At 55.1% G+C, this 15,025-nt stretch overlaps 2 protein-coding genes across 2 annotated transcripts; one reads left to right on the forward strand and one right to left on the reverse strand.

The window, feature by feature from the left end:
* Positions 1 to 338: 338 nt before the first annotated feature.
* Positions 339 to 3,176, forward strand: J7T55_008726 (mitochondrial protein cyt-4; the record flags this gene model as incomplete). Its single annotated transcript, XM_053139074.1, has 1 exon — positions 339 to 3,176. One exon carries the CDS (start codon positions 339 to 341, stop codon positions 3,174 to 3,176), a length of 2,838 nt encoding a protein of 945 aa, XP_052998001.1.
* Positions 3,177 to 5,072: 1,896 nt separating this feature from the next.
* On the reverse strand, positions 5,073 to 6,995 carry J7T55_008727 (uncharacterized protein; the record flags this gene model as incomplete). Its single annotated transcript, XM_053139075.1, has 3 exons — positions 5,073 to 5,103; positions 5,206 to 6,240; positions 6,295 to 6,995. The coding sequence occupies 3 exons, from the start codon at positions 6,993 to 6,995 to the stop codon at positions 5,073 to 5,075; spliced, it is 1,767 nt and encodes a 588-aa protein (XP_052998002.1).
* Between the last annotated feature and the right edge of the window lie 8,030 nt (positions 6,996 to 15,025).

The following is a 15,025-nucleotide window of genomic DNA, read 5'->3' on the forward strand; positions in this document are numbered from 1 at the left end:
CCGCGGGGTCATATGTCTGCTGGAGATGCCTATCAAGAGGTTTTAATCCTGGGCCTTCCCCCAACAGAGCAGCAGGACTGGCCAAGAGAAGCCTCCGCGGCAATCGTTTACGAAGTCATGTCGCGTCTATAGCGAGCCCCAGGGTAGGCATTCCACATCAATCTGGGAGGGTCCTTGCATAGATTTATGCTGTTCAGCTCCGTGTCTGACGTGTACGTGATATCAAGGCCTTCGCGACCGTACAAGAAACGCCCAATACAAGCTCAAAAGATGGCTTCGTGCCAAATATTCGCCGGCGGCTGCAAAAATGGGAGACGGAGAACGATGTGCCAGCACCTATGGGGGTTCACGTCGACGACGGCGGCCCAGGGAGACCCCTGAATTTGCTTACCAGAGCTCGCCATCTCGATGAGCTGGGACTGGATAAGGAGGAGCTCCTAGACGTGGACCAGCCGCCCTCCGACACAGACGCTTTTCTCGAGCTTCTGCCGCCGCCCTCTGAGTTCAGAGCGGGCGACTTGATCGAACTTCGGGAAGATGGTGGCAACATGACGCTCTTGGCCATCTGTCTTGGAAATATTCACGGGGTCTATCACTTCTACACAGCCACTGGAAGGTGGATTCCGATCCCGAACATCAGTACGCGCTTCGTGGTCAGGAACTTCGTTAGCCAGGAAATCCTCCAGCCCGTCATCGATAAGCTGCCAAATGATGCTCTGCCCTGGGAGACGATCAAGGCAATGAAAGACCTCAAGATGGGTCCGGACCGCAAATCTGGTGGTCCCCTGCTGCGCAAGATGCACAAGTTTCAACAGGAGACGGAAGATGTTCTGCAAAGATTCGCCACGCGCTTCGAAAGCGCCCATGAGATTTTGGCCAGTGGTTCGGACAGGTATCTCACTTTGCATGAGATCGCAACTCGTTTGATCCTCCACGGAAAAAGTGGGCGGGGGGAAAGGCGTATTCCCTGGCATAAATTGTTTGCTGTCTACCGCACTATCTCGAGCAACGACGTTGGATTCCGTCTGGTTGGTGCCTTGGGTCCCACCAGCAATACGGTGTACGAAGTCACACCGCCTGAAGATGTCACTCTGATAAACAACATGCAGACGCTGATCAGGCTTTTCACTGACCTTCCCGGAAAATTCGGAACGTCCCTGTCGGCTCTGAAACCATCACAATTGAATCAAAGTCAGCTAGGTCGCTTCATTCTGAAGGCCAGGGAGGCTATTGACCAGAGCCGGCGGCACCGTGAATGGACACCCCATGGGGCTCTTGGTCCTGAGAAGAAGCCTCGGCCGGCCCCTAGCACAAAATGGACCGACGTCGACTTGAGCATCTTGCACTTCATGAATTTGTGGGTTGGCTATGATCAATTCTCTTTGACCTCGAGCTTTCATTGGATAGGCTCCACAATTCTCAGAGCTCTTGGGAAGTATAAAGACAGCGAATACCTATCTACCAGCACCGGATGGACGTTTTTGCAAGAGGTTGGATATGTGAGTCCATGGGAGATCCACGCACGCTATACCCAACGCGTTCCAGGAGTACCAGTATCTCGGGAAAGAGGCTTCGAGCGGATGCAGCTGGGGCGAGATGGCGTCTCAACTTATTTGACTGCGGACCCTTTTGTGGGCAAGCGCAAGGAGTGGACTGATCACCGGATTTTTGCTATTGACTCCAAAAGCACAGTCGATATCGACGATGCCGTGTCAATCGAGAAGACCGACAAACCAGAGGAACATTGGATCCACATTCACGTAGCAGACCCTGCTTCCCGGATTCGGCGCGAATCTCCCCTCGGAGAACGCGCTCAATTGTTGCCGCTGAATTTGTACCTTTCAGGACACCAGTCCAACATCTGGGGCGTGCGAAATGAGGTTCAGGAGCTGTTCTCTCTTGGTCCTAACAAACCTTGTCTTACCTTCAGCGGCAGGGTGAACAATGACGGGGAGCTCCTGGAGTATACTATTACCCCTGGCAAGCTGAATGACTTCATTTACATGACTCCCGACCAGGTAAACCAGGCCGTTGGCTTTAAAGATTCCAGACGGCCGCCGTCATGGTCTACCACGAAAAGCTTTAAGGTGGGCGGTTCGCCTCCCGAGAAACCTGAGAATAGGAAGATGGTCACTGCCTCTGAGCTTCGAGAAGATGACTTAGATTCACTCAAGACGCTTCATCGGCTCGCAGGCGCCATTGGAAAAAGGCGTCTGGCCAAGGGTTCCGTACCAGTTTTTCCACTTCGCGCCGACGCCAAGGCCTCATTCGACGGGACATTGATCCATGAGGTACCTCCAGGACTCATGACCTGCAATGGCGATCCATCCATCAGCATTTCTTGGGGACTTGGAGGCGAGGCCCCTTTGGTGACCAATACTATGGTGCTAGCGGGCGAGATCGCCGCGCGGTGGTGTGCAGATCGCAAAATACACATCCCCTACATCAAGCAATCCAAGGCCGAGAAGAATTCGGAGCTTCTCAAGGCCTACACGGACAAAGTCTACTATCCACTCCTGCTTAGCGGACAACAGCCCAGTCCAGAGCAGTTCAGGCAGTTTCGCGACCTCGTCGGCCCGGACGAGATGTCCACGCAGCCTGGCTCATCCTTCATCATGGGGCTGGATGCCTACGCCAAGGTAACATCCCCGTTGCGGCGATATTCGGACCTCCTGGCGCACTGGCAGATCGAGCACGCGCTCCTGCAGGAGATGGAGACGGGCAAGGTGGCGGTGGACAAGCTGCCGTTCAGCGAGAAGGAGCTCGAAAGGGACGTGTTCCCCTGGCTGCTGCTCCGGCAGCGCATCATCAGGCGCCTGGGAAACGTGGAGGGGAGCCATGCGTACATGCACCAGGCCCTCTTCCGGGCGTGGAAGTACCCCTCCAAGAACGACTCGAGACTGCCGGAAACCTTCCGGTTTACCGTGAAGCATTCCGGGCTCGGACACAACATGAGCTTCAGCGGCTGGCTGGACTGGTTCGGGCTGGACGCGTACATGGTCCAGGATGGGTTGGGGAATATAGGGGTGAAGGTTGCTGACATCAAGAGGGACGAAGTGTTCGAGGTCAAGCTGAAGGACATCAACGTGCACTTGGGCCAGGTATTCGTCCAGGCGGTGCGCAGAATCAGCACGCAGGAGCGCAGCGAGGTTACACCGTCCTCGACGCAGGGCTGAACGCCACAGCGGATATCGAGTGAGAAATAGGTGACAATATGCCCTTGGTGCGGAAGGTCGATGCATCTTTTATGGCCTCGAACCACTTAAACGGTACATAACAGACCACGCATAGGCGAATTGGTGTACAATTAATGTAGGATATATACCCCCATCCGTGACGATACAATACGTACGACATGTACAATAGGAAATAAGAATAAACACTTCACTAGTAGTCTCGACATGTCCCGAGACGCGGTAAATGTGCGGGTCATGTTATGACATATCTTGCCAACACATCAAGGAAGGCCGATAAATCTTATGGGCAAAGTACAGAAGCTTATGCGCAGCCAGGCCTACAGATCCATTAAGCGTAGCTTCGTAGTCTGGCAACGGATAGCCTGGTCCACACAGTCGGCCGAGCGAGGCTCGATGAAGAAGTCTATAACAGTACAGCTCCAGGATCTCTCATGCATCTCCTAGAACAGCCCGGATGAGAGGACCAACCAAACAAATGATCAAGGCATCCAGAAGTAAAGAAGGAAAAAAAAAGGATCCCACCTTAGGCTCCTACCATCAAGACCACATCAGAGGCATATTTCCTCCCCGTCCATCCTCGTTCCCACCTTTCGAAACCCGATCGGATCGCATCCTGCCGCGCCCCCCAAGGCCCGCCGGCTCGGCAGCGGCACGCCCCTTCGCTTCGCTTCGCGAACCTGCGGCAGCAACAGTGCGGCGGGATCAACAAAGGGAAAGGGACAAAATCCCGCACGCTCGAAAATGGCCTTTTTCGAAAACTCGGGCCTATTTTGCTTGTAAGTCGGCACGGGCGCCTAAGTTTCTGCAGTCAAGGCTGCTGGATCACCCCTCTTTCCAGCCTGCCTCTGCTTTTACACAAGTCCAACCACTACTACTCACAAGATGACCTCGCGGCTCGCTACCCCTTTCCCCCTACGGAACAATAGCGCCTCTATAGGTAGTGTCACGTCCGGACACGAGATACACGTGCGCAGCATCTCGGGTCGTAGTTCTCTCTGTTGTCAGTGCCGGCGTCCCACGCTAGCGGGTGGTCGCTCGTATTGATTGTTCCTATCTATCAAGAGGCTGTTCCCCTTGGATTTGAGACCCCCTTTGACCCCTTCGACCCATGACCGTTAACCCGGATTCGATGTCCATCCATTGGCCTATTTGATATATCCCTCTCTGATTAACGCCACTGTAAAACCCCAAATGACTTTTCCCCTTCCCTATTATTTCTTTTGTACGCATCCGCTTGAAAATTCGATCCATGCACGTCATGCCGAAAACGGCAAGGCGTAACAGTAAAGAGAAGAAGGCAGAAGAAAAAAAAGACAGACCCTCATGCACCAGCCGAGAGAAATTTGCGATGAGCCGGGACCGTCCGCAACGCCGCAAAAATGAAGTCAAAATGGGTCATGCGCTCGACCTGCCCAAGTGGCCAATGAACAGCCGAAAAAGTGGCCTTTGCCCAGTGAGCAGCGATAGCTGCTCACTAGGTTGCGATGAAAAATAGAAATTTGCCGGTGTCATGTTCGTTAACGCCGTCCGCGATGCTGATGTCGAATCGTTATGTGGAGATCAGATCTCGCTTGACTCGAATGCTAAATTTGGTCGAATATGCCGTTGGCCTTGTGATACCGGCTGATGTCGTAGTGGATGTGGGAAACAAAATGGCAATGCCCAACCAATGCCCTATGCTCAAATGCACCAACGACGCTATCGTACAATCGCTCGCTAGCTACAGAGGCTGGACTGGTTTGATGATAGGCAGAAGAGACGTGCTGGAAGGCCGCAACAAGACGAAGAGACAGCCCTGAGGGGCTCTCAATCTTAGCGAGGGAATCGGAGGTTTATCTCTGCGAAGCCTTCTTTTTCTGAACAAGCAAGTCAACATCATCTCCTCCATCCTACATTCCAGACAACACTGTGCAATTCTCTGGTTAGCAAATCTGGGCAACTGAGTGTCTTTCGAGTCTCGTCGACTCGTAAGAAAGACTCGAGGGTTCTGGGCGCGGAAGGTACATACTGGGCGATGTCTCGGGCCGTATTCACCGTATCAAGGACGAAGCCAACGATGCCTTCCGATGCCGTTTCACCTTCTTCATAGGGCATGAACATACCTGATTCCGTCCGTCTCATACCGGAGGGTGCCGCATTCAAGCTGCTCGAAGAAGTTGTGCGGCGGAATCCAGAGGAAGAGAGCCCGCCAGGAGGCGGCGATCTCAAGCCGTCGCTGAACTCTGCACAGTCATCCCCCTCGTCCTCGTCCTCGTCTTCGTCATCAACGAAAAACATCTTAGAGGATGGCTTCGACGGCCGGAGAGTTTCTTGCGACGATGATGGCGACATGACTGGGCTCCTGTAAGAGTGCTTCATAGCTGTCTCTGGCGGTTCAGGTGTGTCCTCGCGGTATTTCAGGGTGGTTGGTGGCAGCATGTTGATGCTCTTCTTCTCAGTCTTGCTGTGGCTGCTCGCTTTCCTCCTCAAAATTGGCCTCCGTTTCCTGGTCGTCGTCTTCTTCATCATGATGCCATCGTCAGAATCGCTATTGTAGTTGTACCGATCCGAGTCAACATCATCCTCCTCCTCGTCATCGCCCTTGATGTCCACAGCAATGCATTGTTCAACTTTCTCGTTGAAATGTATGTGCTTGCGCTCACTGTTGGGCGAGATGATCCCGGAGGTCGACGTTGATGGCCCAGTACTTAATTGATCCCGACTCAGCCGCCGTGAAGAGAAGGGAAACGTCACATAGTCAGTAGCAGCCCGTTCGAATCTGGGCCTTGGTGACACTCTAATGCCGCGAGGCATTTCCTTTTGCTGGGCCTGAACAGCTGCTGCGGCCTGTTTGATCAGGGACGATGATGACAAGGACTTCTGTAGCATAATCTCCGACATGCTTCGTTTCTTCAAGATCGGTTTCTTCTTTGACTGCGATTGTATAAAAGAATTCGACTTCGATATTCCAACCGTTGCTTCGTCGTTTCGCGAGCCCGATAGATCACTCGTCTTCCCAGTCAGTAAAGGGCCGTACAGCCAAGTAACATCACAGTCCTTCAACCTGCACCAGAAGTCAGCAGGGTAGTATTTACGGTCGGATCAATGTATGACGAACCAGTTGAGTGTCTCAGGAGAGACGGTCTTAAGATTGTTCTTTGCCTTGATCCAGGTTCTCCAAGATGCATTTTCCAGCCGTGCAGAGTTGCCACCGAAGCCATCCCTGTTGGAAATGATGTGCTTCCAGGACGACCAAATGTCTTCCTCCTTCCAGTCATGAGACAGGTAGTCAACATGACGAGTGGGCTGTGCCCCGACAGCTGTGTCGTCTACAGCACCTCCAGTCTCACAATAAGATTCAGGAGTCTCGGGATTTGAGGTTGTGAGGGATGCGTCGTTCCCTGGAGAATTGGCGGTCCGCGGGCTGGGAGGAGGCTCCAGTTCCTCGGGTGTTGGTGGACCTAAATATGCATTGTAGGCTGGAAACACGATATCGCTGTCGTCGCCTAAATCGTGTAACAGCCCATTGTCGCACCCCTCGCTGTCTGTCGAGAGCGACAGGTTGCTCGCGGGAGTGGATGAGCAGGAATGGTCGGCGGTCGACGCATGGATTGTTTGCGGCGAGGACGGAGCAGTAGAGAGTGTCGAGTCGCCGAAGATTTTGACGGGTTGTGGGTAGAGATCATGTATCCTCGAGGCAGAAGAAGAACCGTGGAGACCGCTCGATTGCCTTGAGCCGAATCTTGACTGGGAATGAGATCGACGCAGCGCGGAGGGTGCGAAGTAGCTGCTCTCTTCAGAAGTTATTACCACCGCCATTTTGACTACCACCGGCGATCAATTGGACGTGGCGTCCAACGTCACCGTCAATATTTGCCCGAGTTTAGATAAGAGGGATTCCGTCATCTGTAAGCCGCCAGAATGGTCAGGAAGAGCGGGCTATCACTTGTGCGGCGCGCCGTGACGTTATAGATGTTCCAGCTTGCAGCCGAACTTGGTGTCGCCTTAGTGCAGCTGAATTTGCCTGGTTGTGTTGGAAGTCGATCCTGTGCAGCGGCAGACTGAATTGGCAGGACGGCCAGCAATGACCAAGGTTGTGGAGAAGTTGTGTGAAGGTGCCTGGCTGGAGGTGGGCCTTGAGGTGGCCCTCGGGGTGGCTGTTTGGTTTATGACTGGCAGCGTGGGTGCGTTGAGGGAAAGGTGGGTGAGGTGAGATATAGATAGGTCCGTCCAAAGTGCCAGGAGGGCCGGCCAGAACGCCCAGGTGCCAGCGCCGTGCCGATCTGAAGGAAGAGGGTGGTGCGGGTGCGTGGGTGTCTCGAAACTGCGGGTCTCAGGGTCAGGACAAAAGCTGCATGACTGAGGGCGCGGGCGTGGAGAGAAGAGAGATATCGCAGATGACTCGAAGGAGGAATTCTGGGGCTTGCTGGAGGGCGGAGGCGGTGGTCGGAGGAGACCTAGAGGGCAAAGCACCAAACAGACTTCGGCAAGCACATAAGAACCGGGACAATGGGGGGGGGGGAGGCGGCGGGTCCAAGACTTAAAAGTGTGGGATGGTGGAAAAGAGAATGATGGAGGATTGCGTGGGTTGGAGGTGAAAGGTCTGGGGTCCTTGCCGATCCCAGAAGGTCTGGGTCTGGGCTCTCTGGCTGGCGCTGCACAGCAGAACTGCGTGTGAGGGTACCAGGGTACATGGGGACGGGACAGGGAACCGCATACAGCAGCAGGAGAACAGCAGCAGCAGTGGTCTATCTGGGACGCCTGGGTACTTGTGGCAGGGAGTGCAGAGAGTGCAGAGCAGAGTAGTAGGCGCAGTGCTAACCAAAGCGGGTAGCTCGGCTTGGAGCCACTAGCACCGGTTGGGAAGTGGCCTATGGCTGGCTTGCATGCGTGGGGGAGGGACAGACCCTCATTGGGGTGCTGTGCTGTGGGCACTGGCACTGGCACTCGCATTGGCACTCGCATCTGCATCTGGCCACCTGGGGGGTGGGAAATCCCAATTTGTTCGACATGCCATGCCGGCCTCCTACCGAGACATGCACCGCTCGAGCGCTGGCTCCTTGCTGCCACGACACCAAGCGACACGACACGACATGGGACCAAGTGCACTTGCTTGCGTGCCTTGACACTGGTAGCGCAATGAAGGACGTGGGATGAAGAGGCAGAGAGGGTGGGGGGTAGGGAGCCGGGAGTAACGAGTAGGGGGAGGTAGGGGGGTCACCGGTGTGAACGACCTGGCAGGGAGGGCGGTTTTGGTTGGTTCTCGACGATGCCCGTCTCTTTTGATAGGGCGGGACAAGGCGGACTGACTGATTTGAGTACAGGGTCTATCACAGCACGCGGTTTGACAAGTTCAAGCAAGCAAGCAGATACCTGGGTCAGGTAGGCCGGTAGGTAGGCCGGTACTGTGTAGTAGTAGTACGCTGGCCAGGCTGGGAGGCGGTAGGATATCGGGATCAGGCCGAGGGGGTGTGTGTGCATGTGGCTCGCGATTCTAGAGCTTCCAAGATTGGTGCAGCGTCAAGCTTCACTCACACCTCATGCACGAAAAACACCCGGCATGGGCACGTACTGTACCTAGGTAAGAGGAGTAAGCGGGTGGGCGGGTGTAATGGACGAATGGACGAATGGATGAGTGGACGAGTGGGCTATGTTATGAATGTATGAATATACAGTATGTACGCAGCATGTATGCAGCATCGTCAAAACACGCTCGGAGGAGAGAACGAAACGGTCGGATGGGGCAATGGAGGGGGATCATTTGAGATTCAACCTTGCAATCTTGGGGCAGAGCAGCCAGCGAACCGAACGCAGCCTTAGGGTTTCAAGGTTGTCAGCCATTTGGCCGTCGCCAAAGCTGGTAGGCTATCAGACCGGAGGCGTGAGGGGACATGTCTGCGCGCCCATGCAAGTGACTGACGCACTGCAGCCACCGCGCCCTCTGCAGGCCGGCAGCTGGGTGGTGACAACAAGGACAAGTACAAGAAATCAGGTAATCTGGTAGTCTGGCAGTCTACCTAGACAGTTACAGGGCAGCACCTGGGGCGGTCAACCTGGGCGGTCAGCGGCCAACCTGGGCTGCTGGGGCACCCGGGCGCTGGACGAGACAGGGTGATGAATGATGATGGCAGCGATGATGATGGGGCTTGTTGTCAAGGACGTGCTGGGTTTTGAATTGCCTTTGGGCCAAAAAAGCAAAAAATACAAGGGCACAAGAGATGGGAGAACGAACGTGCGGATTGCGGAGTGCAGGATGAGATGCAGCATCGAAGCAGGGGGGCAGCCGGGGACTTGATTCGCCCTCGCTATCTCCCACCGATCTCTCTGTCCGAGCGTCTTGTGTCTAAACAGTATGGGGGGTTTTGTGCTGCTGGTAGTGGCAGGGGAAGACAGGCACAGGCACAGGGCAATAATTAGACCTAATCAGGATGAGGCCGCCGTTTGAACTTGCCCTGTAGGGTACGGAACTGTACGCACATTAATGAATGATTTGTGATTAACACGTCGTTTTTCTGTATCGGGCTTTTTGTCCCTTTGGTTGCCTTTGCTTGACCGGTCAGATGCAATGCAGTTAGGTTAGGTGCACCAGATTGTCATGCGACCAGCGACAAGCGACAAGCAACAGGTGACAGGCGACAAAGCTTGCTGGCCAGTAAGGCAGACTGGTCGAAACTCCCTGGAGACAGACAGGGCCGGAGGGAGAAGGGGGGGGGGCAAGGAAAATAAGAGAGCGAGAGAGACGGATACCCGGTACGCCTGGAATATGGGGCCTTGGCATGGACTTTCCGAGGCGAGGAGGCGAAAATGGGCCAAGATGAGCCCGCTGAGGAATTCTCTTCAAATCTAGCGGATGGGGCTTTCCAGGTCAGACTGGCAGGACAGGCACCCGAGGGGCCAACGTCAACGCCAACTGGCGGGCTGAGAGTGGGAGCCGGGCAAATCTCTTGATTTACCTTCGCCGTCTTGCCTCAGAGACGGTCACGGGACGATGAATGACTGGCCTGGGTTTCGTTCCTGCGCTTCCCCGTGTCACCCGCCCGCGCGGTCCGTGGGGATGGGGTCCGGAATGTTAATTCAATGGGGCCCTGCTGTGGTGTGGTGTTTGTGCTGAAGCTGATGCTGATGCCGATGCTGACGCTGACGAGGATGTCGTGACCTTGATACGTGGGTGTCACTCGTGTGCTGTACTGTACCCGTACTTGACTGTACTGTCGTGTCCTGTATGTACCCTCTCAATCCCTGGGTCCCAGCGACGACAGGCAGACAGACCGGGCCAACACAGAGGTCATTTGATGCGGACCTGGCGTGACTCCAGGACGACTTGGTGGGGCTGGGTGCAGAAGGCGTCATAAATGCCCTCTCGCTGCCTCTGCCTCTGCCTCTGCCAGTGCCAGCAGGTTGGCTGATCTTGCTATGCGATGCGATGCGGCGAGAGATGCTTTGGCATGAAGCCCGTTAGCACTATACTCTACCGGATGTTACATGTATTTCCCTCCTGCTGGGCAAACCTTACGCTTGCTGGGTGCAGGGCTCACACGCGCTGCAATCAACCTGGAGCTGAAGGTTCTCAGCCTGTTCTGCCCCAAGGAGTGCGGGGGTCACACTGGGGAATGTCTTAGGTTCTGATGAATCCGGGGGTGATCGATGTCCAGAATTCCCATAAACGGCCTGCCAACCTGGGGATGATGGATCTGCGCCGGGGGGGGGGGGGCGTGGCGTGGCCTCATGGAATTGGGTGATCAAAGCTCTCACCGTCAGAACTGGAGAACCCGATCAGCGTCCAGCGTCCAGGGCAGGAAGATGCGACAAATGGTTTGGCCCGAGACTGAGACTTGCTTGACAATTGATGTCATTACAACAGCATGCCAGAAAACGCAAAATGCTGCTAGTTTTCAACACACTCTGTCGACTCTTTCTGGTCTTCTCTGACGCCTTTATATTGCTTTTTTTCTTCTTGCTGGCACTGCGGTGTCATGGCACTGGACCACACCTGGCATACACACATGCACACACGGGCCCAGCCTTGTGACGTTGGTATTGACGTTGGTATTGACGCTGGTATTGACACTGGTACATATTTGAAGCTGACGTCTCGCTTCGTCGAGGCTGATCAACGGCACCCCCAGGCCGAGCGACAATCCAGAAGCAGTCGACTCGGCCATCGCTGATTGACGGTTGCCTCTAGGCTGTGCTCGTCATTTGCCTATCGACCCAATTGCGAGCTCAGAGTCGCGTGTAACAGCTCGGCGCCAGCCAATTGTCTCCGCCTTGTCTGCTAGGAGCATCCTTCTCCTCCTCGCTACGTACGGTAAGGCTGAGGAGAGCATCGACTCTAGATTTGAGGCCAGAGTCCGATCAAGGCTACCCGCTAGCAGATTCGGCAACCCGTCTGGTGCACCCCACACAAGCTCTTCAGGCGTCCTTGACCATCCTGGGCCATCAAGGTCTCATCGAACGAACCTTGGTGGTTCACCTTCTATCTTCGTACACCCCGCGTCTCCGGCTTATCTCCCACGTCGACTGGCCGGGAGCTCATTGTCATACAGCTTCGACCAGAAACACTAGCCCGCCCGTCCGTCGGCAACTGTCACGGCCAGGGTTCCGGATTGTTCCGCATATGTCGGTCTGCAATCCGGCCGTCCATGGCATGCTTGGAGCTGCAGACGAGATGGCGCCAAACTTTAGAGCTACTTCCGGCCAGTCCTCTAGCTACATGAAATAGTCCGAGCTAAAGCTCTGTCATTCAAGCATCTTCTCCTGTTCTCTGCGGTCTTGCTGGCCACCGGCTGCATTAGACGCGATATGTTCACGTCCAAGGAGTGCCATTATTTCTTCACCCGTCACATCGTATGCCTTGCCAATCTGTAGGGCAACGAACCTACGCGCACACCAGGCCATGCGAACATGCAAATGAGAGACAAGGGCGCCGTCTTGGCCTCGATCGAACCAAACATACTTGCATAACACGGACCGCGTAGCTTGTCCCTTGCACTGAGCGAACCTATACGACTCTGCCGTCTCCATAGATGGACCAGATTGCAGCCTCTGTACGGAATCAATTGGCCCGTTCTGTCAATCACGATTGATCTCCGCGTCTCGATCATCATCATCATTGTACTCTAGTCAACTTACACGACTGTCTTGGCCGGGTTGACATCTCTCGCTCCATCAGACGGCAAGGGCTGTCTACGGCGAGCCGCACAGAGGACCTAGCAAATGCGGCATTTCCATATTATGCCACTTCCCTGACTCTGCAGCCAAGCCGAATTCAATCTGTCCTCCCTGATGACACATAAGCGGGCGGCCGGGATCAAGGCACGATGCAGCTCAGGGCTCAATTCATCTTTCCCCAGACGCTTGGGCGGAGTATCTGAGCCGCCACGCAACCTCGTCCCTTAGGCATACCAGGATCTCATGTTGCAAATTCCTTGCGTCCTCCTGCTCACTACTACCCATCAGATAGATATCTGGTGCCAGGCTGGAGTCCCAGGAGCCAATTCAACAAGCTACAGCAGCCTCAACCAGTATCAAACCAAGCACGCCAGATGCCCTAGAGCCGGCTAATATCGCCGGTGCCTGAAACCGTGGGTTCTCAGGGTCAAAGCCGTGACTCGCGCCCACACCTCGTGGGGTTTAGACTTTCGTCCGAATAGGGCGGTGAAGAGTAGTTCACGTTCGACTGACTAGATCTCATCGACGGCCGAGATGGTTCTTCATTGAATCAATGCTACTATCCCCCGGGTGAGAGGTGACCTGTGAGAGATTAGGAATTGCTCGTGCCATATCTGATCAGTACCATAGGTCGGTTTGGGTGAGCCAGATGTAACACGGGCAGAGATGCAGCCCGAATGATTCGGAGGTTTTTCCCGACTAACGCCAGCCGCCGCCATTGTTGGAAGGACAGGGGCCCGGTCGTGCAGCTATTGCGGAGACGACGAGACCCTGATCGTCGCCGTAGCGGGAGCCGTTTCGGACTACAGCGGCCACCGCAATGTTTCCAGGCCCCCAGAGGCCTGGCTGCGTAGCGGTCGAAAGCATCACGGTAGCATCTATTCTAAGGAATCGTGTTATAGTTTGCGAGGCCAGGCTCCTCTCAGCAGCATTTCTTACAGCACTCGAGACACAAACACGTAATTCGAGCGGTATCTGTCGGCTCAATCCATTGTCCATTCCTCCCGAAGCCGACGGCAACGCCATCAAGATACGGCCAGGCGGCAGACTGCCTCAACCGTGCGCATTCTTGATAAGCCAGGGGGCAGTGGAAGCGTCCTACTGCGGTAGACTACTTCCGTGAGACGTTACGACTTTTATGGATGGACCTTGATGTCCAGAGATAAGCTAGCCTCCGGGACCATCAGGCCCTAGGAATGAGCCTTTCTCATGACAACAAACAAACAAACCAACTGACCACGGCCCTGGCGCCGGCTCCAGCCCGCGGGGGAGAGTAAAATAAGAAGAGGAAATCTCCGGGCCTTGGGGCCAGCGGCTAGGAGTTGCCTTTTTGAGGCTCTGTGTTGAGGCTCTATCACAAGACACGGCCCATAGTTTTCGTCTAAGAACGACCGTCACACAACGGGCCCGCGAGTACGGCCTGGTCCCACATCGAGAGTAGGCGAGGAAGGGCTGAAAGGGAAGGTGGGCATCTCGAGGCTTTCGATCGGTAACCAAACCTGTCGTCTATCATCTATCATCTCTCATGTGTTTTACACCCCGCTCGGGTTCCCTGGACTCGGTGCCGTTACAGTTTCGTCAAGGTACTCGTAGAATTGCAGGAACACCGGGCTTGGACTCAAGACGACAAACCCGTAAAATTTTCTCATTGGCAAGTGGCAGTTCACAACAAAGAGCAAGCCCCTCCCGTCCCCCTGCCTGGTCACTTTCGACTTGTCATATTCCCGAGGCGCAGTGAACCGAAGCAGATGATGCAACCCAGCACAGGGCGGGCCGCGAGTTGGGAGCCGCCCAGTGACGCGGGCTCTCTTGTCAAGGCTGACTGCCCAGCGTCAAGGCTGCGAGTCGTCCTGGGCGGGTGTTGCTCATCGGGTAACCCGGAGATGTGTGCTCTCCCTTGTCGTGCCACAAGAGACGTTGACTCGCGGCATTCCAGCGTCCAGGAGGGAACACCGTCGATGCGGTGTCTTAAACACGTCCAAGCCATGGGGCTCGCCGTTGTGAATATGCCTCGTTCCCTCGCTAGGGGGCGTTCCTGCTGCCGCGCGGGGGTCGACGACGCCTCCCAGCGCCTCAGACATGTGGAGTGGAGCTGCCACGTTCTGGAAGCCCTTTCCCAGGGTTGGTGGCGCCTGGCGAGACAGGATCAACAGGTATGGACGAGGACTACCTGCCCGGGTTCTCGAGGACTCTGGTGGCGCTGTACCGTGAGTGACGTTTGCTAGGTTTGCCTACGAACCCAGTAGAGCTGTCACGAGTACTGTGGTACCTCCCGTAAATCAAATCATCCACGGCTTATTCGGCATGTTCTTGCTGCGTTGTGAGTCCATAGTTCGTATAGCAACAACACAAGCCTTGAATGTGGGTTTGGTTTGCGCGGGATGCTCATACCAAAAGTCTTGCTGTACTTGGCTAGCCCCGGGTGGATTTTCATTAGATAATTAGACAATTTACAGTTCATATCTGGGCGAACAGAAAAGCAGGACCTGGAAGGTGTCAGCACTGCATCTAGGCCTAGTTCTCCCCAGCCCTCCCTCCCGTCCCCCCGGGGAAGATTCCCGTGCATTGGACTGGAGCGGACGAGGTGCCATCGTAGAGGGCCAGAGGGCTCGCCCGGAAAAGAAGAGAGAGAGACACACTTGCTCGTCCCCACCGTCAAGTGAAACTGACTACCGCCG

This window comes from Diaporthe amygdali (assembly GCF_026229845.1).
Source record: "Diaporthe amygdali strain CAA958 chromosome Unknown NODE_4_length_2575358_cov_65_588622, whole genome shotgun sequence".
In the NCBI taxonomy this organism is placed as follows: Eukaryota; Fungi; Ascomycota; class Sordariomycetes; order Diaporthales; family Diaporthaceae; genus Diaporthe; species Diaporthe amygdali.